The sequence below is a fragment of the Peromyscus californicus genome, unplaced genomic scaffold (assembly GCF_007827085.1).
Source record: "Peromyscus californicus insignis strain IS unplaced genomic scaffold, ASM782708v3 Scaffold_15__1_contigs__length_86483966, whole genome shotgun sequence".
Taxonomy (NCBI): Eukaryota; Metazoa; Chordata; class Mammalia; order Rodentia; family Cricetidae; genus Peromyscus; species Peromyscus californicus.
The window spans coordinates 49272336-49294169 of NW_026294447.1; the positions used below are offsets into that span (position 1 = coordinate 49272336).

Genomic DNA, 21834 nt, shown 5'->3' on the forward strand with positions numbered 1-21834 from the left:
CTCACTCTGCTAGTTTTTGAAAGCCAACAATGCGGTGGCCAGCCCCTGAAGACTAACTCACAGGTTTGCCCTCTGATAAAAAGACAACAGCTGGGGCCAGTGAGATGGCAAAGTAGGTAAAAAGTCATGGCATGTCCGCATGCACACAGACATAATTAATCAAAAGATAGATGATGTCATGTGACGCAAATAAGAAACTTTCTTGTCTTTGTTCTTATTCTCTGGGAAGATGGTGGTAACATCTCCTAGACAACTCTAACCCTGAACATTAGGGGACTCAAGGGTGTTTAGAAAAGGAATTTTTTTTTTAAATTTAAAAGTTTTTGTCATTTTACATGCCAACCACAGTTCCCCCTCCTCCTGTCCTCCCACTCACCATCCACTTTCCCCCCCACCCCAAAGCCCCATCCACTCCTCAGAGAGGGTAAGGCCTCCCATAGGGAGTCAACAAAGTCTGGCATATCAAGTTAAAGCAGGACCTAGCCCCTCCCCTCTGCATCAAGGCTGAGCAAGGCATCCCTCCATAGGGAATGGGCTCCAAAAACCCAGTTCATGTACTAGGGATAAATCCTGGTCCCATGGCCAGTGGCCCCACAAACTGCCCAACCCACACAACTGTCACCCACATTCAGAGGGCCTAGTTTGCTCCCATGCAGGTTCCCCAGCTGTCAGTCCAGAGTTAGTGAGCTTCCACTGAGCTCAGGTCAGCTGTCTCTGTGGGTTTCCCCATCATGATCTTGACCCCTTTGCTCATAGAATCCCTCCTCCCTGGAGAAGGAATCTTTACTGTGCTATCTTAGCATAGACATTGGAGATTGTTCTGAACTAATGAAGGTCAAGGACAAACTAAAAAAACTGAATTTGGCAATGAAATTCCAAGTTTTATAAGTCTGTAATGAGGATGCAAAGAGACGGGGTGAGTTCCAGCACATTATATTTACTTCTACCAGGACAAGGGCCTGCTCAGACCTATCTAATTTGGAAGACAGGCTGTGCCCCATAGCTGCGCCATTAGGTGGGCCCAGTCAATTACACAGAGTGTCACTGAACAACAAGCCAACTTAGTATTTACTTTAAAAGACAGTGAGAGTGAAGAAGCAAGCCAACTTAGAAGGCAGACATGCTCTAAGGATATGACTAAACACTCATCAACTTAGAAGGCGGACATGCTCTAAGGATAGGACTAAACACTCATCAGTGCTGAGCAGCCAGGCCCAGGGAGGGTACTCTTCATGCTGGATGTTCTCCCAGTGCCTTGAGCTATGGGGAAGGAGAGAGTGAAGAAGCCTTTCCGAGTGGACCACATGTACTTGTGCTCGGGGTTCAGGTGAAAGGACAAGTGTGTAGTGTTCATTCAGCTCACTGAGTGGAAAATAGAGACTGCATTTCCAAATTAACACAGTACAATATTTGAGAGCCAAGACAAACGAGAAAAAAAAGAAATCTAAGCGAACATTTAGAAGAACTTAAGGCCTCTAAGCTTTGAAGAATCATGGACATAATGGCTCCAAGGATTTGAGCAGAGGGGAGATAAGGGGCCCAGGATGGAAGTGGTGGGAACCTAAGGGTGGCCTCGGGTCCTAAGCCCAGCTCTCCCCACACGCAGCCTACAGGCACCCATTTACTACCCAGCAGAAAGGAAGGACTCTGACACGAGGCTGCTGAGCTACACGTCCAGTGCTCCCCTTGGGGAAAGAACAAAGCAGAACCGTGTGGCCTGAGGCACACAGTGCCTGCAGAGTTGTCCCAGATACCTGCTGGACTGGGACAGGCGAACAATTTGAAATTAGAGAGGAAGAAAAGGGCAAAGTTGAGGGTGGTCATGAGAAGTGGGAGGGTGGGAAGGGAGCACGGGATGTGAGACACCTGGGGACATGGACCAGGAAGAAAGGACCAGCTGCAGACAAACACAGAGAAGGAAGAATGGCGCTGTCGGCTCTGTCCAGCTTTTCCTCACCTGAGAAACGGAACACGCGCTCCGCCTGATGGGGAGGAGAAAGCACCCCAGAGCTCTGACCTGCTTCTCAAAACATATCATCCTCACATCCCCCAACCATTTGCCAACTCCCCCACCTACCATCTGGCCTTCTATTGCACATATAAACATTTACTGGGTGAAAGCCAAAAGCAGGCACTATGATGTTTGGTTTAATAATAAACACTGCAAAAACCAAAGCTGATTTCCCTTATATGTTATATCAAAATCTTCTCATGCATAGTTTTACACATGCAGATAGGGAAATATGTCCATGGCCACCAAGCCAATAAACACAAGATCTGGGACTGAACCCAGGCCCAGTATAGTTCCAGTGCCCAGAAAGTTGAAAGATGGCCCTGCCATGCTGACAGACGAGCTGCTAATTTCCACAACCCGAAGCCAAGCTCACCCCAGAGGCAGGAGATCAGAAAGAAGACAGTGCTTGGGCTAGGTGGCCAAGGGAGAGTTCTGCTGAATGGTCTCAGCCTCAGGGCACTGCTCAGAAGACAGCGTCAGCTAATGAAACTGACGCTGCTCTAACTAGATAGTGGAGACGCAGGTCCGCGTGGCTATCAGCAGGAGAAGCTCCTAAAGAATGCTCTCTACCACCCTCGGCTCTTCCCAGAGTTTATAATCAACTCTGCAGCTGGTTTCCGGCACTTTGTAGAAAAAGGCCCACTAAGTGCTATCATTTGTGCCACACTTTTCTCATGAGAGAACCCATATCTGGGGCCATCTTGGTCTCCACAGGCTGGGACAGTAGTGGGACAGTAGCAGACCCAGCTGTATACCTACCCATTGGCTGCCAGTGAAAACATCCTGAGATAATGTCACTACCAAGAACTGCTGGTCATCATCATCTACTGCTGCTGAGATGCCCCTGCCCATCCTGACAATTGGCTTCCCACCCACCTGCTCAGGCAGGCAGGAACTCATGTCCTCCACAAACTTGGGAAAGAGTCCCAAGAAGGAAGGAGAGTCCTGATCAGCTGATGGGACCTTGAAACCTGCTTTAACTCTTGCCCTCTCTGGATGCCGTTCCGTTCTACTTTTAATTGACCCCTCAGTTATTTTTTTAAAAGCTTTTTATTGTATAAAATACACAAATAGAGAGCCACAGAAAGCAAATGTATCATTTGAGGGTTTATTATAGGAGAGGTATTCTTGTAATCACCATGCAAGCATACAACAGAAAAAAAGACTGTTACCACTCACCCTATCCTAATATACAGGCCTTTAACACCCAAAGATGACAACCAAAGGTATCTAAGAAAGCAAAGAACAAGCCAGTAAGCAGTGTTCCTCCATAGCACCTGCTTCAGGTCCTGTCTCCAGGTTCCAGCCTAGAATTCCTGCCCTGACTTTGTTTAATGATGGACTATAATGTGAGAGTATAAACCAAATCAACCCACTCCTCACCGAGTTGTTTTTGGTCATGGTGTTTATCACAGCAACAGAAATCCCAACTAAGATACTGACTTAGTTTCCTACACACTGAATGAGAATGTATGAATTTAAACATACATGCCTGTTGCAACTTTTATCCTTCCTGAAATTCTAATTATTTCGTATTTGGCCCAAGTCCTTGTCATATGACCTAGAAGACTTTAGTGGCTCCCTCAATGTCTGGACCCATGTAAAGATATACAAGGCTCATCGGGACAGAATCTATCTAGGGAATAGAGTGAAATTTCTCTTTACTGGAATATGAGATTTCAAGATTACTATATAGGAGCCAAGGATGCTCACTGCTAATGGGTCAGTCACCTAGGCCAGCTCCCCCAACCCAGACCTTACAAATACCTCTTGACTTCATACTGACGTTTCCAATTCAAAAACTCAAGTTTATGACTGATTTTCCTTTGGCCATTTCTATGTTGAATCTGTCTGCTAAGACTCTAGCTCTCAAGGACATGAGGAATGATGAGATTAGAGATGCTTTATTCGATGTCACATGTCAAAGATGCAGACTGACAACACCACTACTAATTATGATTACTGGGAAGTTTTAAAATTACCTCCATTTTCTGCAGATGATGTCAGCATTCTCCTTGCATTTCTTAATTTATGTACGATATGCATTCCTACACTGACAATACCTGCTATGAGACATACAAAGAAATAGAAAAGTCTAACCCATGCTCAGACAAAAAGACAAATTCATTCCAAACTGGCCAATATGAAGACTTCTACATAGCACTCATATGATCAAAGAATTTATGGAAATGATTTTTACAGATCTAAAACACAGCTAATGTGGTGCACACGGTGGTAAGAAACACTTAAGAACAAAAGCTGAAGACTGAGTTCAAGGCCAGCCTGGGCTACATGAGACCTTGTCTGTAACTAACTAACTAACGAAGCACAGGAACTCCCAGTCAGTGAACAGGACTGTCTGCAGGCTTAACAGGAGCTTTCCGATGACAAGACTAAAGCACTAAGCTAACCGGACGCACAGAATGGAGACTGAGGAAGAGCTGCTACATACAGCACACCACCTCAAAAGAAGGCATGACTAAGTCTTTAAGGTCAAGCACCCAAATAATAGCTCCATCCCGGGGACAGCAGGAAGATTAGCAGTGACTTCTTATCAGGCCCAGGGAGGTGGACTCGGAGTATTGGAAGAAAAACTGCCGACCAAGACCTCTATGTCCAGTAAAACTATCTGAAGTCAACACAGAGTAAAGGCAGTCTCAGAAAAAAAATTAATTAATTAAAAAAAGTGACAGTTTATAAAGTACAGACCTGCCCAATATGAAATTTTAAGGAAGTCCTTCAGACTACAAGGAAATGTCACCAGATGGTAATATGAGTCCCCAGGAATAAACTAATAACAGCAGCTAAATGTCAATATGTGGGTAAATACAAAAGACTACATCATTTCCTTATTTTTCTTTTTAAAACTTCTACTTTAAAAAGATGACATAAAGGAAAACTAGTATATTCCATTGCTGTGTTTGTAACATAAAGACATTAATGGTGTCAAGAAGAAGTGAGGTGCTCAGCCAAGGCTGTGGCTGCTCTTCCAGAGGACCCAGGTTTGAGTCCCAGCACCCATATGGTGGCTCACAACCTTCTATAACTCCAGTTCCGGGGATGTGAGCCCTCCTCCGGCCTCTGAGGGCTCTACCTGTACACGGTGCACAGACACATGTGCAGGCTAAACACCCACAAATCTATCATCCGAAAACACAATTTGTAAAAGGGAGAAAATGACACTATGTCAGAGTAAATTAAGTCATTATTAATATGGAATAAGCTGGGTGAGATGGCTTAGCAGTAAGGGTACTTGCTGCCAGGCCTGACAACCCGAGTTATTATCTGGAACTCCCTATGATAGATAGAAGAGAACCAACTCTCGTAAGTTGTCCTCTGACCACACATATTGGGGAAATAAACATGTAACTGATATAAAAAAGAAATACTGTGATAATAAACATGCATATTATGATCCACAGAGGATGAATTTAAAAAAAAAAAAAAAGCTAAAAAACTAACAAGGAGCCAGGTATGTGGTGCACACTGTTGGTTCTACCACCTGGGTGGCTGAGGCGAGAGGATCGATCACAAGTTTGAAGTCATCTTGGTGAACACAATGAGACAAAAACAAAAACAAAAAACAACCCCCACAAGAAACATATAGAGACAAAGAACAAAAGATCAATGCAAAACCAATCATTTCAATAATTATATCAGATGGATATGATTAAATACTTCACTGAAAAAGCAAGTAAGTTTATGAGATTAAAAAAGCAACATTGAGGCTGGGTGGTGATGGTTCACGCCTTTAATCCCTCCCAGAAGGCAGGGGCAGGTGGATCTCTGTGAGACAAGGCTTCATAAAGAAACCGTCTTAAAAAAACCAAAACAAAAAAAGCAACATCAAATATACTACATATTAGAGATACAGTGAGATGATTTCATTCAAAGACACAGACAGGCTGAAAGTCACAGGACATAAAACACAGAGCACTGTAAACTGTAGCTGTAAGAGAAGTGGAATAGCTTTATTAATATTAGATAAGGCAGACTTCAAGTCAAAACTCTGAGAGAGTCATATATAAAAAGGCTGTCGCTAACATCGCATGTAACGAGAAAGACTAAATGCTGCTCTCCAGACTAGGAACAGATACGACATCTGTCGTCAGCATTTCTACTCCGCACTGAACCAAGGATTCTTGTCAGCGAGACTCGGCAAGATATAAAGGCGTGCAGATCGGCAAGACCAGTAAAACTGTTTATCTTTACAGATGACATAATCCTGTATGTAAAATCCTAAGCCATCTTTTACAAAGAGCTACAATGAGAGCTGGTGAGATGGCTCAGGGGATAATAAAGGTACTTGCTGGCAAGCCTGACAACCCAAGTTTGATCTCCAGGACCCACGTGATAGAAGGAGAGAAATGACTCCCACAAGTTGTCCTCTGACAATGTGCCCCCACATATAAACACACAAAATAAACACATTTTAAAAAGAACTAGTAATGAGATTATCAAGTTTGAAGGATACAACATCTATATATAAAAAACTCAGGGACACAACATCTACATATAAAAACTCAGTATTTTATAAAATAAAAAGGATAATTTGAAAATGAAATTAATGAAACAATTCTATTCACAGCAGCTTTAAGATGAATAAAAAACGTTCAATATTAAATTTATAAAAAAATGTAAAACCTGTACATTGGGTACTATATGGTGGTGGTGATGGGGTGCACATGCATGTGCTGGTGTGCACACATGTGGAGGCCAAAGGATGTGAGCTACTGCTCCTCAGAGACTGACTGACACACCTTAACTTCTCGAGACAAGGCTTCCCTTATGACCTAGGCTTGCAGATCGAGCCAAGCTGGCTGTACAGGAAGCTCCAGGGACCATCCTATCTCCACCTCCCCAGTGCTGAGATTACAAGCTCACGCCACCATGCCTGGCCTTTAAAGATGGGTTCTGGGCATCCAACACCTTGCAGATATGTTCCCCAGCTACTTACGAAATATACTTTGAAAATTAGTTTTTATTGTGTGTGTGTGTGTGTGTGTGTGTGTGTGTGTGTGTGTGTGTGTGTGTGTGTGTGTGTACATGTATGCAAGTACATGTGGAAGACAGGGGGAAATGCTGAGTGTCTAATTCAATGGCTCTCTCACTTTTTCAAAGATTTATTTTTATTATTTTTAATTTATGTGTATGTGTACGTGTAAGTTGCTACATGTGTGCTGGTGCTTGTGGAGGCCAGAAGATGGCATCAGATTGCTTTAAGCTGGGGTTGCAGGCAATTGTGAGCTGCCAGTATAGATGCTGGGAATTGAACCCAGGTGCTCTGGAAAAGTAGCAAAAGCTCTTAATCACTAAGCCAGCTGTCTATCTTCTACCTTATGTCTTAGATAGGGTCTCTCACTTATAGACTTGAACTCAGTGACTCAACTGGCTAGATTGATGGATCAGTAAATCCCAGGGGTCCTCTTGACTCTGCCTCCCAGAGCCAGTAAATCCCAGGGGTCTTCTTGACTCTGCCTCCCCAGGGCCAGTAAAAATTCCAGGGGTCCTCTTGACTCCGCCTCCCGAGGGCCAGTAAATCCCAGGGGTCCTCTTGACTCCACCTCCCCAGGGCCAGTAAATCCCAGGGGTCCTCTTGATTCCGCCTCCCCAGGGCCAGTAAATCCCAGGGGTCCTCTTGACTCCACCTCCCCAGGGCCACAGTGTCCAACTTTCTAGAAGACACTTTTTAGAGAAATCGAAGCCATTCTAAGAGGAGAGCCATGGTATTGGAACATCTGCTACTGTAAACTTTAGGTTTTATTGTGCACATATAAAGCCCAAATTGACCCAGAGATTCACAGTAGTCCTTACCAAAATGCTGACAGGCTTTGTTGAGGTAGAGAAATGATGAGCTAAAATGTATATGGAAACATCAAAAACTGAAAACAAGTCAGGCATGTGATACATGCCTTTAATTCCAGCACTTGAGAGGCAGAGGGGCAGACAGATCTCTGTGAGTTCTAGGCCAGCCTGATCTACCTAGCAAGTTCCAGGACAGCCAGGGCTACATATAGAAAGACCCTGTCTCAAAAAAACAACCACGCCCCCAAACAAACAAACAAACAAACAAACTAGAAAGAGCCAAAATAATTTTGGAAAGAATAAATTTAGAGGATTTACAGTACTTAATCTCACAGCTTACAATACAACTACAATATTTAAGACAACATGGCTTAGCTTAAGTATAGAAACACATAGTAATGAGAAGGGAGGAATCCCCGAAATGAATAATGAGCATTTGTTCAGTTGGGCTATTTCCCACTAACGTATCAAAGCGGTCCAATAGGAAGAGAGCAGACTTGTCAACAGGCGGTGCTTGGACTAGTAGACATCACATGCAAATCCATCATTAGATCCTCACCCCACACCAGAAGCAATCACTACCTCCAAGTAGATTAGAGACTAAAATAAAGGCTAAACCTATAGAACTTCTGGAATAAGGCATATGGTTTAGCTTGGACAACATTTTCTTAGACATAGTATTAAAGGGATGATCTATAAAATAAAAATGATAAATTGGACTTTATCAAAATGAAAACCTTTCCCTCTTTACCTGACACCATTCAAATGAAGGTACAAGTTACAAACAAGCAGAAAACCCTCACAAATGTCTGTCTGACATCCAGATGTATAAAGAATTCTTATCACTCAGTAAGAAAACCCCTCGGGAAGCAGAGCAAAAGCTCCAAGTCGACACCTCACCTCTGATCAGATACTTCACTGCAGAAGACAAAGGGGTCGCAATAAGCTTGTGAGAGCTGCTGACATTGTTGCTCTTCAGGTAAACACACAGTAAAAGGAGTGAAGTAACAAATTTATTACAATGGCTCTAATTAAAAATCTGACAGGATCTAGTGTTAAAGAGAATGGGAAAAAGCTGAACCCCTCAGTAATTGCTGGTGGAAGTGTAAAATGGAACTGCCACTTTGGAAAAAGAGCTGACCAATTTCCTAAAAAACTAAACAAACTTAACCAATTCCTTCTCTATGAATCTCTGCAAAGGAATGAAAACATTCTCCACGGTTTATACATGAATGCTCATTTTCTATAGTGGCCCATAAGCGGCAACAGTCTGATGCCCCTAAGTTGGTGAATGGATCGGTGCCATGTAGCTCACAATATGATGGAAGGACCACTGCACCTGAGGGCTGAAGATGGCTCAGTTAGTAAAGTGCTTGCTTCACAAGTGTGGGTTTAGGTCCCTCCAAGCCGTGCACCAAGGCAGGTACAGTGGCATCACTGTAACCCAGCAATGGTAAGGTGGGAGAAAGAGACAGGCAGACCCCTAGAAGCTTGCACACTAGGTAGCCTAGCCTACAAGGTGAAGTTCCAGGCCATCGAGAGACCCCCTGAGGAATGGCTCCTAAGGAATGATACTCAAAATTGTCCTCTGACTTCCACTTGAATGCATACACATGTTCACATACATTCCCACTCACACAAGTACACACATGGACATGTGCACACAGGGATGCATGTATGCACATATGCACGCACACATAGAGGAATGCCCTTCTGATACATGCTACAGTGTAGGTGAACTTCAAAACCATCATATTGAAAGAAGTGAGACACACTAGATCACATGCACTGTGATTACATTTATATAAAATTTCTACTAAAAGAAAAGCTAGAGAGACAGAACACCCGCAGTTGCCTGGGGCTAGGAGCAGGAATGGAGACTGTAATCAGTGAAGACATTTGAAGATTCAAAGGAACCAGCTACCAGGGCCCAGCAACCAGCCAGCTCAGAGACAGCGAGGATACAAACGATGCCAGAGGGAGGCAGAAGGAAAAAGATGAGGAAGAAAGGTACAGGGTGTTCATGCCAACTCAGAGAATTCCTACCAAGCACTGTGCGTAACAACTGAAAACGTAAACCTAAAATAGAGAGGAAGGGGGAAATACCAAATGTCAACTGAAAACACCAATTCATCAGTCTTTAAATGTTCTCATTAGATCCAGGGTTTTGCTAGAAGAACATGGAGACACACAGGCTTCCTTCTTGGCGGGCAGATCTATAGCAGACACTGTCATATCAATGAAAATGCAGGCGCCCGTAAGGCACTGGGCAATTCCTTCTCTTTTTTAATAGAAAGTTCTAGTAATACCTAAGAAAAGTCACAAATTATCCCAGTATGTCGCAGTCATTTTCTGGTCTTAGCTTGGCCTTTCCTTCTACAGTTTTAGGTGTTGGCTAAAAATATTTCTGCAGGACAAGAATGGAGAGGGGAATGGCAATTTAAAAAACAAAACAAAACAAAACAAAACAAACTAGCCCTGGAGAAGAGTAGGACCTCTGTCCCTCTTCTTCTAAAGTATTAATGTACTCGACACCTGAGTTAGGGAAGGCAGGAAGCAGGCTCATGAGGTTCGTTCTGGGCAAGAGCCAGAGCAGCAACACCCACTCTGCGCACATCACTAAATCACCAAGACAGCTCCCGACAGTCTGGCAGGCTCCAAGGGCAATCCTGGGGTTCCTTTTTAACAGACAGAATGTGAATTCCTCTCTCCAGCACACTGCTGTCATTTCAATGGTCTACTCTTGAGACGTGCCAACGAAGGCCACACTAAATCTCGTGTGCCTCTATATCCAACTTTACCCCATGAGGTTTCAACTACATGCTTAAAGGCTTCAAAAAATAGGGTCTGGGAAGCTGTGGGGGAGGGGGGGCAAATGCCCTCAGGCACTAAAGCCAGGGAAATCCTTTCCCACTGTGGGAAGTCTACACAGTCCAGAAAGAATAGATGTCATTGGGGCCTGCTTGAAGCATTATAACAATGCCAGCATTATCATAGACACTCTCCAAGCTCAGAGACAGGGTAGAGAGCAAAAGATTCCAGAAAATATACTCCATTTTGCTGGAGTCAAGGAAACTCTTTGATACTGTGGTAGTTTGAAGAAGGTCCCCAACAGACTTATGTATTTGAACACTTGGTCCCCAGTTGGCGGCATTGGGGAGTTAAGAACCTTTAGGAGGTAGAGCAATGCCTGAGGAACTGTGTCACTAGAGTGGGCTTTGAGGGTTCATAGCCTCATCTGACTTCCTGCTTGCATTCTCTGCTTCCTGTGTGTGGTTGAGATGTGATCTCTCAGCTTCATGTTTTTGCCAGCATGACTTCCTCAGCATTATGGACATCTAGCCTTCCGGAACAGAAAGCCAAAAGAAACTCTTCCTGAAGCTGCTTTTTGTCATAGTGCTTTATCATAGCAACACAAAAGTAACTAATACACATACTCAACACCCTCCATCCTCCTTCAAAGAGAAACTGCTCAGGAGACCATCTAGCTGGCCTCAGCACACCTTGCTGTCCATATCTAAGAGGCGAGAGTGGAAGCCCAGTTCCAGGAAGCTGGTCCAGACCACCTTTTCTTTTCACATCACCCCTCAGCACATCACTCTGCGCCTCTGCTGCTGATAAATATACATTGATTGAACTACTCTTAAGGAAGAAATGCGACCATGAGATAAGAAGCTACAAGCCATAGCTATCCCAGTCGAAAAGCCAGACCCTGTTGAAGGAGCAGATCTGTCCCCAAAGAAGACAGTGAAAAGTTCCTCCCCAAGCAGTATCTCTTAGTAAATGGAGGCAGACACAAACAAGAAAACAGAGCTAAGGAACTCCTGCTGCTGCTTGAGAAGCTGACCTTGGACCAACTTTCAATTATCTGCTTCTGGAAACCTAATAAAGATAAAATGTCAATCATGTTACCAGACAGCTTTGCTTACTATAGCGATGACCCCTGGTTAATACATCTGGACCAGGAGGAGTTGCAGAAACCTGATAGAGGTAATAGCTTTGGGTACCAACTGAGTGTATTGTCATTTACACTCCGCAGACACAGACACTACTGAAGGCTCTGAAAATCCCAGGCCAGGCAGATAGCATACTTCCTCCACGTCAGCCTCATCCCTATCCCTGAGCCTGACAGAAGAGGGACAGAAAGCAGCCCCGGACAGCCGAGGCCTGGGGAGAGAACACTCACGGGGTGATACATCCCGATGCTGCTCTCTTGACTCCTGTGCATCCATCCAGACTGGGGCCCTCTTCTAGTTTCCTTTCCGTTGCTGTGATAAAATACTCTGACCAAAAGCAACTTGGTTGCAAATAGTTTATGTGTCTTACACTTCCAGGTCACAGTCCATCACTGAGGAAAGTCAGGGTAGGAACTTAAACAGGAATCCAAGAATCTGTAAAGAACGCTACTTCCTGGCTCACTCGCAGGCTTGCTCCCAGGCTCATGGTCAGCGAGCTTCCTTATACAGCCCAGACGGCCTGTCTGGGGATGGTGGTTCCCAGAGGGAACTAGGCTCTCCCTCATCTATCCAGACAATCCCTCACAGACATGGGTAGAGGCCAATATGACCAGGGTAATCTCTCAGTTGAGATTCTCTCAGGTGACTAGAGCTGGGGTCAAGCTATAGCTGAAGCTAACTAGGACACGAACCAAGTATCCTCTGCAACATTCTGATAGGCCAACATTCAACAGAACCAAAGGAGATCCTCTGAGAGGCACTGTTCATAGCGAATTTGTTGCTGATTAAATAAATGCTGAAGAGAGGAAGAAAGCAGACAAAACAGGCTGGCTTGGTTGGACGCGATGCCTGTGAGGACCTTGTCCCCTACGCCTTCACCATACATCATTAGTGACTAGTCACTGATGCATTTCAGGCTCTCTCACTCGCTCAGAAAAGGAAAGGAAACTCCCCCAAACCATCAAATGTAGCGAAATTTCATTTGAAAATGGCTCAGTGCTGTAGCTATTTTAAGACATGATGATGGGATTCCTCTCTGAAAGCAAGGGGGTCTGTGTAGCTGCTTACCACCTTATCCCAGAGCCCAGAGCAGGAGCTGGTCAGCATTAGCCAAACAACTGACTGACACAACCCATCTGAAATTCAGTGACAGTGAGGGACACTCCTTCACCTACACCATGTGCTCCTGGCATCATTTCTTCACATCATTCCTTCCATAGCACAGCTCAAGAACTGGTCTGCAAACACTGCCACCGATAAGGTGAGCACTCTCCAGGGAAATCGAGCTCCAGTTATATCAAGAGTTATTAGGAAATGATCCAAAACTATCAAGTTAACTTTGCTTTTTAGACACCACATTATATGATTTTCTTTTAAAGGATAATGTGTAAGATGAAAAGAAAGAAAAAACAGTATTACCCCTCCCCCCTTTTCTTAAAAGGCTTAGTCCATTTGTAATTATTTATTTTCCTGATGGAATGGAAATTCCACAGGGATCATTTGCTACCTGGACCCTAGTTCTTAACATATAAAGATCTGACAGATGAATAAATCAGTGAATGAACAAGCAGACAAGGCACACACACAGACACACACACACACACACCACTGCCCTATTAAAACTGAAAACACCCTACACAGATCCTATAGCAGTTCACCTTTCAGGGAATTCTAGTTGTTTGATGGTAGGCAAAGGCAGTGGATAGGTGGGCAAACTCACTCACTCTGTGAGGTGCAATTAAACTGCCAGTGAGCTCAGCACCTCCCGACTTGGGAAGCCTGTGGTGACCTACCCCGTCCTTCTGGAGCCACAGACAGACCAGGCTGACTCCCCCAGCACTGAAAGCTCTCTAGAGGCCCCGGCGCTGCCACACTTGCACTTAGTCTAAGTATTTGCGAAGCGCTGACAGTAAGCACCTGTGGCCGTAGTTCACCCCAGAGAACAGCGGAGTCGGAGTTTCCGAATTAAAACTGATAAGGGCTCTTTTGTTCCCATCATCAAGTCTTGATGGCATGAAGGGATGAGGCAGACCCAAGCCCACACCTAAATAAAACAGAATTTGACCGGTTCTTTTTACTACATAAATAGTTACACCTATGGTGCTTTAAAAGTCCAATTTTCAATGCAAAAAGGCCATGCTCTCAGAGAACAGGCTATCAGTCTGAGTGGGGGGAGAATTAGGCCCGTGTCAGCAGAAGGGCGGGTCTCCGCTGTGCCCCAGTCAGCTATATGAACCTCTGGAAATGTGCAGGCTCCACAAAGCAGCAAATGACCCTGACCTGCCCAGGACTGGTGCTTGGTACCAGAGGGCCATCTAGTGTGCTCTCGGCAGATGCCTGGAAACTAAATGCGACTTCTCTGGAGGTGTAGAGCCTTGCTGGAGGAAGCATGTCACTGAGATTGGGCTTGGAGAGTTCACAGCCTCAGGCCACTTCGTTACCCTCTCTGCTGACTGTTTAGGGGTGAAAATGGGATCTCTCAGTTTCCTGCTCCAGCCACCTGCTGCCATGCCTCCCCTTACATCATGAACTTTCCTCTGGAACCATCAGCCAAATTAAACTCTTCCTTCTATAAGTTCTCCTGGCCGTGGCGTTTTATCACAGCAACAGAAAAGCAAAAAACCCACCTGGCATGTGATCTCCCAGCACCTTCCTACCACCCATCCTGCCAGCAGGAATTCTGGGGCAAGCAAATGTTAACGGAAACTGCTTCCTCAGGTGGCGAACATGACATCACTTCCTCCTGCATCATTTATTTGTCCCTGGCTTTCCCAGGCCAGGTTCCTCTCTTGCCCCTACCTAGTCTTCAAGGTCACAGCATCTTCGGCTCCCTAGCCAGTGCTCAACCTTTGCTCTTCTTTCCTAAGTGCTCAGAAACACTCAGCCAGCGACTGTTTCTCCTGATGTCACTCTTTGCCTCCTGCCTCTGGTGGCTCCTCCGCCAGCTCTCCTCCTTGCCCTAGCCCCATTTCTTTCAGGTCCCTGAGCTGGCTCGCAGGCCAGGCCTCTCTTGTCACCCGCTGTTCTCATTGGTTCCACTATCTCTGGGCTTTGACTAACATCAACATGTTAAAACTCAAGCTTTGTGACTTCAATTCAGGCCCTGTCTTGTTTGTCCATTTTCCTTGCAGATGCTGCCCCTCAGGGTGTATATCAAACAGAACAATTGAAAAGCAAGCTTCCAAATCTGATTCCCTCCCTGTCCCCACTCTATCTAGCTCGGATGCCTTTTTATGCCTTCTATGTCTAGGCTACATTGAACTGAGCTAAACATTCTGCAAAGGTCAACAAGATTATCTGAGAACATTAAACCAGTCTGAAGCCCATGCTTAATAGAGATTAGTGGTCTGTTTGCTTTCTGTAAAAACAGAACTCCAAAAGCTCTTGCACTGTAGCACCTCAGGGGAGCTCCAAATCTGCTACATCCATCCACGCTGCTTTCTTTGAGTCAAGGCCTCCCATGAAGAATGTGATTCACCTTAGCCAATGGTACAACCTAACAGGCCTGTCTCCCAAGTGCTAAGAGACATTTGCCTTTTCATGTCAACCAGTGCTTACCCTCCCTGCTTAAACCCATTCAGAAGCAGGGGAGCCACCGGGCACACTGGACACTGCTGACAAACGCAGCATCACCTGAAATGTCCTTGGCTACCCTGGGTTTACAACAGATTGTTGGATAGCCTGAAGCAAACGGCAGTGAATGACTGCCACGCCCCACCCTCAGCCCTCACCAAGCCAAGCTCTGGTTGGTATTCTAGCTCTGTGCAGTGACTCAGGGAGGGAAGTAACGTTTCTCTCCTCCTCAGAGGGCTGACGAGTGAGACCATTCTCTGCCTTTGGCTCTGCTGTCCAGTGAGGACAGTACTGTCACCAACAGTGCTGTCCTGAGAAGTGACCCGCCTGGAGCAGCACTGGAGAGGAAGGTCCAGCTCCAACCCTGGCCTAGGGAGCCCAGCGACCAAAAGATGCCTGCTTCTCTCTGAGCCACCACTCCAACTGACTGCCTAAATCTTGTCAGACGTTTGGCTGGTAGGTCAGCTGAAATAGACAGACAGACAGGCAGGCAGGCAGGCAGGCAGATAATTTTTTGGTGGAGTTGAAGCCAGGTTTTCTGCACCCACCACTGCTGAGTCACCACAGTCCAGACCCTTGTGTTTTCTGACAGAGTAACACTATGTTGCTCAGACTGACCTTGAACTTGCAATCTTTCTATTGCAGTCTTTTGAGGGTGGGTTACAGGTATGCACCACCACCACACATACCTGGTAAAATGCTTTTATTCTTTTCTTTTTTTTTCCTTTTTGAGAGACAGGGTTTTCTGTGTAGCCCTGGCTGTCCTAGAACTCATTCTCTAGACCAGGCTGGCCTCATCCACTGCCTCTGCCTCCCAAGTACTGAGATTAAAGGTGTGTACCACCACCACCTAGCAAGGTTTTCATTTTTAATAGGCTTGTGGCTGCACCTAGGGTGATCAGAGAAATAGATATGAAAGCTGGGTGAGTTCATCCTATGTCCAGCCATCTCCAAGGACTCCTGGAGAGGAAGGCCGGAAGTGACAGAGGCCTGGATAGCAGGCAACAGGGGAAGGGAGAGAGGGAAGGAACGTACCACCAGAGGGGGATAGGGGGAGAAAGAGGTGCACAAGGTGGCAGCGGAGATGAGTGGGACAGTGGTGTGAGGACCAGCGAAGACAAAGTCAAGGCAGGCTGGTCAGCATTAGACATGGGCAGGGCCAGGAGCTGCGCCTGCTCTCCAGTTCTCAGGAAGATGCTGGAGGACACTAGTTTGGTAGTCACCCCTGGAACGATGGGAATTATAAAAGGTAAGATCATCCCCATAGCTCAGCGGGTTCGTAAGAATGACCCAGATGCTAGGTGTGGAGTGAATGAGTTTCTAAGATGCTTATCCATGTCTACTTCTCAAGGCCTAGCTCATCTACACTGCATTCTCCTATTGCTGCAAACCACTCTGCTCATCCATGCAGGAAAAAGAAGAAATAAAGAGAGGTGATGAAAAGCAGTACATAGGACAGCAGCTCCCCCACGTGTTCACCATCCAGGGACAGCTGGTCCCTCGGGAGTAAGTAGCCCTAAGGTCCTGAGAAACCCGCCAGTATGAGTCAGGCAGCCTAGGGCACTTGGAATGTTCAAAAACATTCTGAGGTTTCTACATTGACTCCCATCTCCACATACTTAGGAGCTCCCACAAGGGTGGCCAAGGCCAGCCTTTGGACACTGCAGATGGGAGGAAGCCTCGGAGTACCTGGTCTGTAGAGCACAGAGACGCACAAGGAAAGAAGAAGAAAGGCTGCAAAGTTGAGCAGGCCCATACAGCTGCATCAAAGGGCACTCCCTCGAATGTTGGTAAAGCAAAATGCATGGGAAATGAGTCAGGATACAATCCACAGTGTGCAACCATGCAAACTTCTCAGTAATACATTTTAGCTGTACCCAGTGGGCAGCCAGCATTCCAGGGGATGAGGTCAGAGCCCGACAGTCCTGCTGTTAGGCTCTGGGGTTTCTTTGTGACGGCCACCATTTACTGTGTGAAAAGGAGAATCAACAGATGACTAGAAAAACATTCCCTGTCCCCTCCCTCTCCCTCCATTCACAGAAGCAGAGAAAATAGACTAAAGGACATGCGTCATTGCACAGGAGATCTCAGTCAGTGGCAGATGAGATCAGATTTGAAAGCGCCTTTGTGCCAAAGCCATCAAGCTATCCAGACCTCAGGATGTTTGTTGTGGTCTTTGGCGGGTCGTGCTGAGCTGAACCAGTGAACTCTGGAGCAAAGGAAGCCTTTCTTCTCGAAGAGTTTAACACGATTTGGAATCTACAGATTTATTTTCAACAAATAGAAAAACGGGTGCATGCAGTAGTGAGCTTCCGGGCAGACCCCTTCTGAGAGCTACACCTCAAGGTTTAAATTAAAGGCCTTGAAAACGAAGAGAGGGCAGTTCCAATGTTCACTGTGTCAGAGGCTGGGACGTGGGTCCCCTCTGTCATTCGAAGCGCTACTAGACTACTGCTCCTAGAGGAAGGGACGGGCCTCTAGGGGCCTCCCGTGCAAAGCCTGGGAACTACAGAAACAGGTACCTACTGTTGGTCTTCGTGCACATCTATCCTGCAGCACAAGGTCAAAACAAGGACAACTGAAGAGATGCGGACAGAATCAGCACGTTTCTCACAAGAACAACACAAAAGGAAAACAGACGTCAATGTGTTAGTCATCCCCTCCATCCACGTTCTGCAACCTTTCCAACCTTCTCAAAGGCAATCTGGGGAGAAAGGTCCCGGCAGTCACACTCATGTGCAGAAAGGTCTTGGGATGGGAAAATCCATTTTTCTCAACTGTTCAACTATTGAAAGGGATTTTGTGTGCTGAAGTTTCCTTGATGATGTGGAGAGGAAGTGTCTGTCGTTCGTGTGGAGGAAGGACATCTAAGACATGGCTCCACCAGAACCACTAGCCCTGTCTTGGAGCTTCCTACTTGGAATTCATACTCACCCAAGTGTCCTCTTCCCTCCCCTCCCATCTTCAAACCTCACAGGAAGTCCGGGAGAGAGGACACAAATTGGAGAGAATTGGAAAACTAATGCTCATTATTTTCTCTAAAACATTCCAATTGTAGCACTGTGTGTGTGTGTGTGTGTGTGTGCGTGCGTGCGTGCGTGCGTGTGTGTGTGTGTGTGTGTGTGTGTGTGTGTGTGTACAGAGCTATTCCTCTGTTGCAGTCTACCTTGTTTCTTGAGACACTGACTATCACTGAATTTGGAGCTCACTGTTGAGGCTAGACTGCCTGAAGCTAGTCCCTGAGCTCCACCTGTCTCCACCCCCCAGCACTGGGATCTTTAGGCAAGGCTGTCACGTCTGGATTTATGTGTAGATTTGGATCCTCATGCTTGTGGGGCAAGCACTGTACCTGCTGAGCCATCTCCCCAGTTCTGTAACTCATATTTAAAATCACCTGTTCTCACAACTGAACCAGAGACAGCATATTAAAAGACTATTTTCCTTCTTAGGAAGTGGATTAAAAAGACAACAAGAAGAAAGCAAGCTTACCCATTTTTGAAATAGAGGACATGGGCTCTCTGAAGTCCTGTTTCTAGGAAAAAACCTAGTTCTTGATCGTGGGGAGCAGGGCCAGGCTTAGGGCTTCTGTTCTGAATATTAGTTAGTATTACCTAGAAGGGGAGAGAATTGGAAAACTAATCAAATACAGATCAATGCCTACTTCCTGCAAACCCTAGCTCCAAACACACTGTAAGACTTGAACAACCAACTTCCTCTGGTAAAGCAGGTGCAGTGTCTGAGTGTAAGCAGGCACAGCAGAGGATGACTTCCATCACAGGGGGCATCTGGGCAGCCCTGAAGAAGGCTGGCTAGGAGAGCTCAGAGCATGGTGTCAACCAAATCATCAAACTCAGGTCTCAGCCAAGAGCAGAAAGTCATTGTCTACCAATGGCTCTGGTCAGGCAGGCAGGTGTACTCCTTCTTCTTCGGGAGCCAACAAGTAACACAATTGCTATTTGCTGGAGTTCACCAGAAGACAAATTCCCCACGCTGCAGGGCTCAGGTGGGGAGGCTGAGTGGCACTCATCTATCCTCAAAGAAAGAGCTGAAGAAATACCCCTCACTCCCTTTCCCCTTAAGCACGGCCTTGGGCCACAGATACCTTGGGCCACGGATACCTTGGGCCACGGACAACCAGGTGGAAAAGATTTAAATCTTTAGTTCTGTAAAAAACACAACTGAAAAGGCTGCCAACTCATCAGGCGAGCGACTTGAGACCGGGTTCAGAGTAAACTGTAAACACACATTAGCGAACAAAGCACGTCTCAGAGAGGATCAGACTCGCGGCACACTTAAAAACCACACAGGTGCTCTGCAAACACGCGGCTCCAGTTTTCTGAAGTCAGCAGTTCCTTAAAAGACCCAAACCCAAACATCCTAAAGGTTCTGAATTTACTCTCCAAAGCTAAATGAAGGAACTGCTGGCCCTGTCACCTGCGCACTCTCCTCTGCATACAAAGGAGAGAACGTGCCACCGCTGGAGAACGCAATCCAGATGGCTGCATCTCCACCACATCCCAGCACTTTGTCAGAAGTCCCTGGCTCCTCCCCACCCACCTCTGTTGTGTCCCCTCCTGCATGGAAGGCATCTCCACTCCATCCACTGCAGGCTTCTCCTCCTCGAGTGTGTCAAGTCACAGGGTCACAGAGATGCACAGAGTCATGTCCTAGACTCCCCCATTCTCTCTTATGTCTATCTTGAGATAATAGCATCCACTTCTATGAGCTTCAAAACTCATTGGCATGTGACTAACTCCCTAGTTCAATTTCTCTTCCAGTTCTTCCTCTCGTTTCCAGACTCATGGAACAACTGGGCAACTTGCAAGTACAACGCTGAAACTTTCCAAATTACCCTTCATGTTCTTTTGACAGTGGCCTTTACTTTTGAAATGCTGTATTATTCAAAAGCAAAAATATTCAGTGCAGTCCAAAGGAAAAACTGCCTTACAATTTACCATAAAATAATAACCCATGTAACATCTACTGAGTAACAATGCAGACAGCTCTGTGCACATACAGATTAAGCAAAGACAAAATCATTTCACACAAGAGGCCATCTTATAAATGCTAGCTTTTACAACTTGACAGAAGTAACCGAAGTAGTCATAAAGTCAGAAATTTCTTTTCCAGCATTGGGAATCGAGCTCGGCTTTGACATGTGCCAGGCAAGCACTCCACCACTTCTTGTCCCAGAAAAATAATTTTGTTCACAAAATTCATTAAAAGCTGTGCTAAAGTTAAATATAAAGTTTATTGAATCTATATGTATATTAGTATGTGTCTATAAAAACTGTACATATACAAGGGAAAAGGGGAGATAATTATTCTTTATCTTGATATTTCAACTTTATATGGTAACTAATGGCACGTGATACAGATGGTGAGATTAGTATATTCATGCCTTCTATTTTGATTTTTTCTTCATCTATGTTTATTATATTACTATTTTTAGATCTAAGATTTCCAGTTTCATTATGTCATCACTTTTACATTGCTATGTAAATATGTCTGATTGAGGTAGATAGATAGGTAGGTAGGTAGATAGACAGATGGATGGATGGATGGGAGGGAGGGAGGGAGGGAGGGAGGGAAGGAAGGAAGGAAGGAAGGAAGGAAGACAGATGGATAGATAGAGACATAGTTGAATGCCCATTTTTTGTTGGTTGGTTTGGTTTGATTTTGGTGATGAAGATTGAAACCAGGCCTTGTTCACACTGGGTGATTGCTTTACCACTAAGCAGCACTCATTCCTATGTGCAAAGCTGATAACTGTGGCTTTGCAGGAAGTTCGGAGGTCAGGATGCACAGGTCTTTCAACTTGATTCGTCAATTTCAAGACTTGTTTTGGTTGTTCTGGCTCACTTGAAATTTCACACAAATTTCTGAACCAGCTTGCTATTTTTGTTTTTCTTCTTCAAAAAAGTAGATCATATTTTGATAGTTACTGAATGGACCTTGTGGATCATTTTCCACAAAGCTATCATTTTAACAAACTGAGCACTTCAATCCACGAGCATGAGATATTCGTTAATAACCGAGGAGTCCCTTTCTATTTAACACTCTGTTTTTTCTTTTAGCTCATGTGTTTTTGTTACATGCATTCCTATGAATTTTAATCTTTTGATATTATGGGCATGCTCTAATTTTAATTTTAGAATCATTGTTGGAATATAGAAACACATGACTTCGTATACTAATCATTATATACTATAACCCTGCTGAATGTTTATTTGTTCCAACAGATTTGTGTGTGTGGATTTTATGCATACACAATTGTATCATCTGACTGGGAATTTCCAATTTAGATGTCCTTCATTGCTTTTGCTGGCCTAAACACATTGGGAAGAATTCCTAGTAACATATCAAACAGAAGTAACTAAAAAATTAATTTTCTTGTTTCTGATCTTAGGGGAACGCACCCTATTCCCAGGCTGAGTAAATTCCCACTTAAACTATCTTTCTGAACTGTATATCTCTTAGTTATGG

General features: G+C 45.1%; 1 protein-coding gene across 6 annotated transcripts in view; it reads right to left on the reverse strand.

The window, feature by feature from the left end:
* The window catches only part of Ttc7b (tetratricopeptide repeat domain 7B), a 216825-nt gene that overhangs the window by 130343 nt on the left and 64648 nt on the right, over nucleotides 1-21834 (reverse strand). For 3 of the 6 annotated variants that reach the window (XM_052738769.1, XM_052738767.1, XM_052738771.1), the window contains 2 exons: nucleotides 18838-18959; nucleotides 17875-17898 (listed from right to left, as the gene is read on the reverse strand). In XM_052738769.1, the coding sequence (XP_052594729.1) occupies nucleotides 17875-17898; nucleotides 18838-18959 (146 nt within the window). The remainder of the gene's footprint in view (nucleotides 1-17874; nucleotides 17899-18837; nucleotides 18960-21834) is intronic. The other 3 variants (XM_052738772.1, XM_052738770.1, XM_052738768.1) reach the window with 1 other exon arrangement.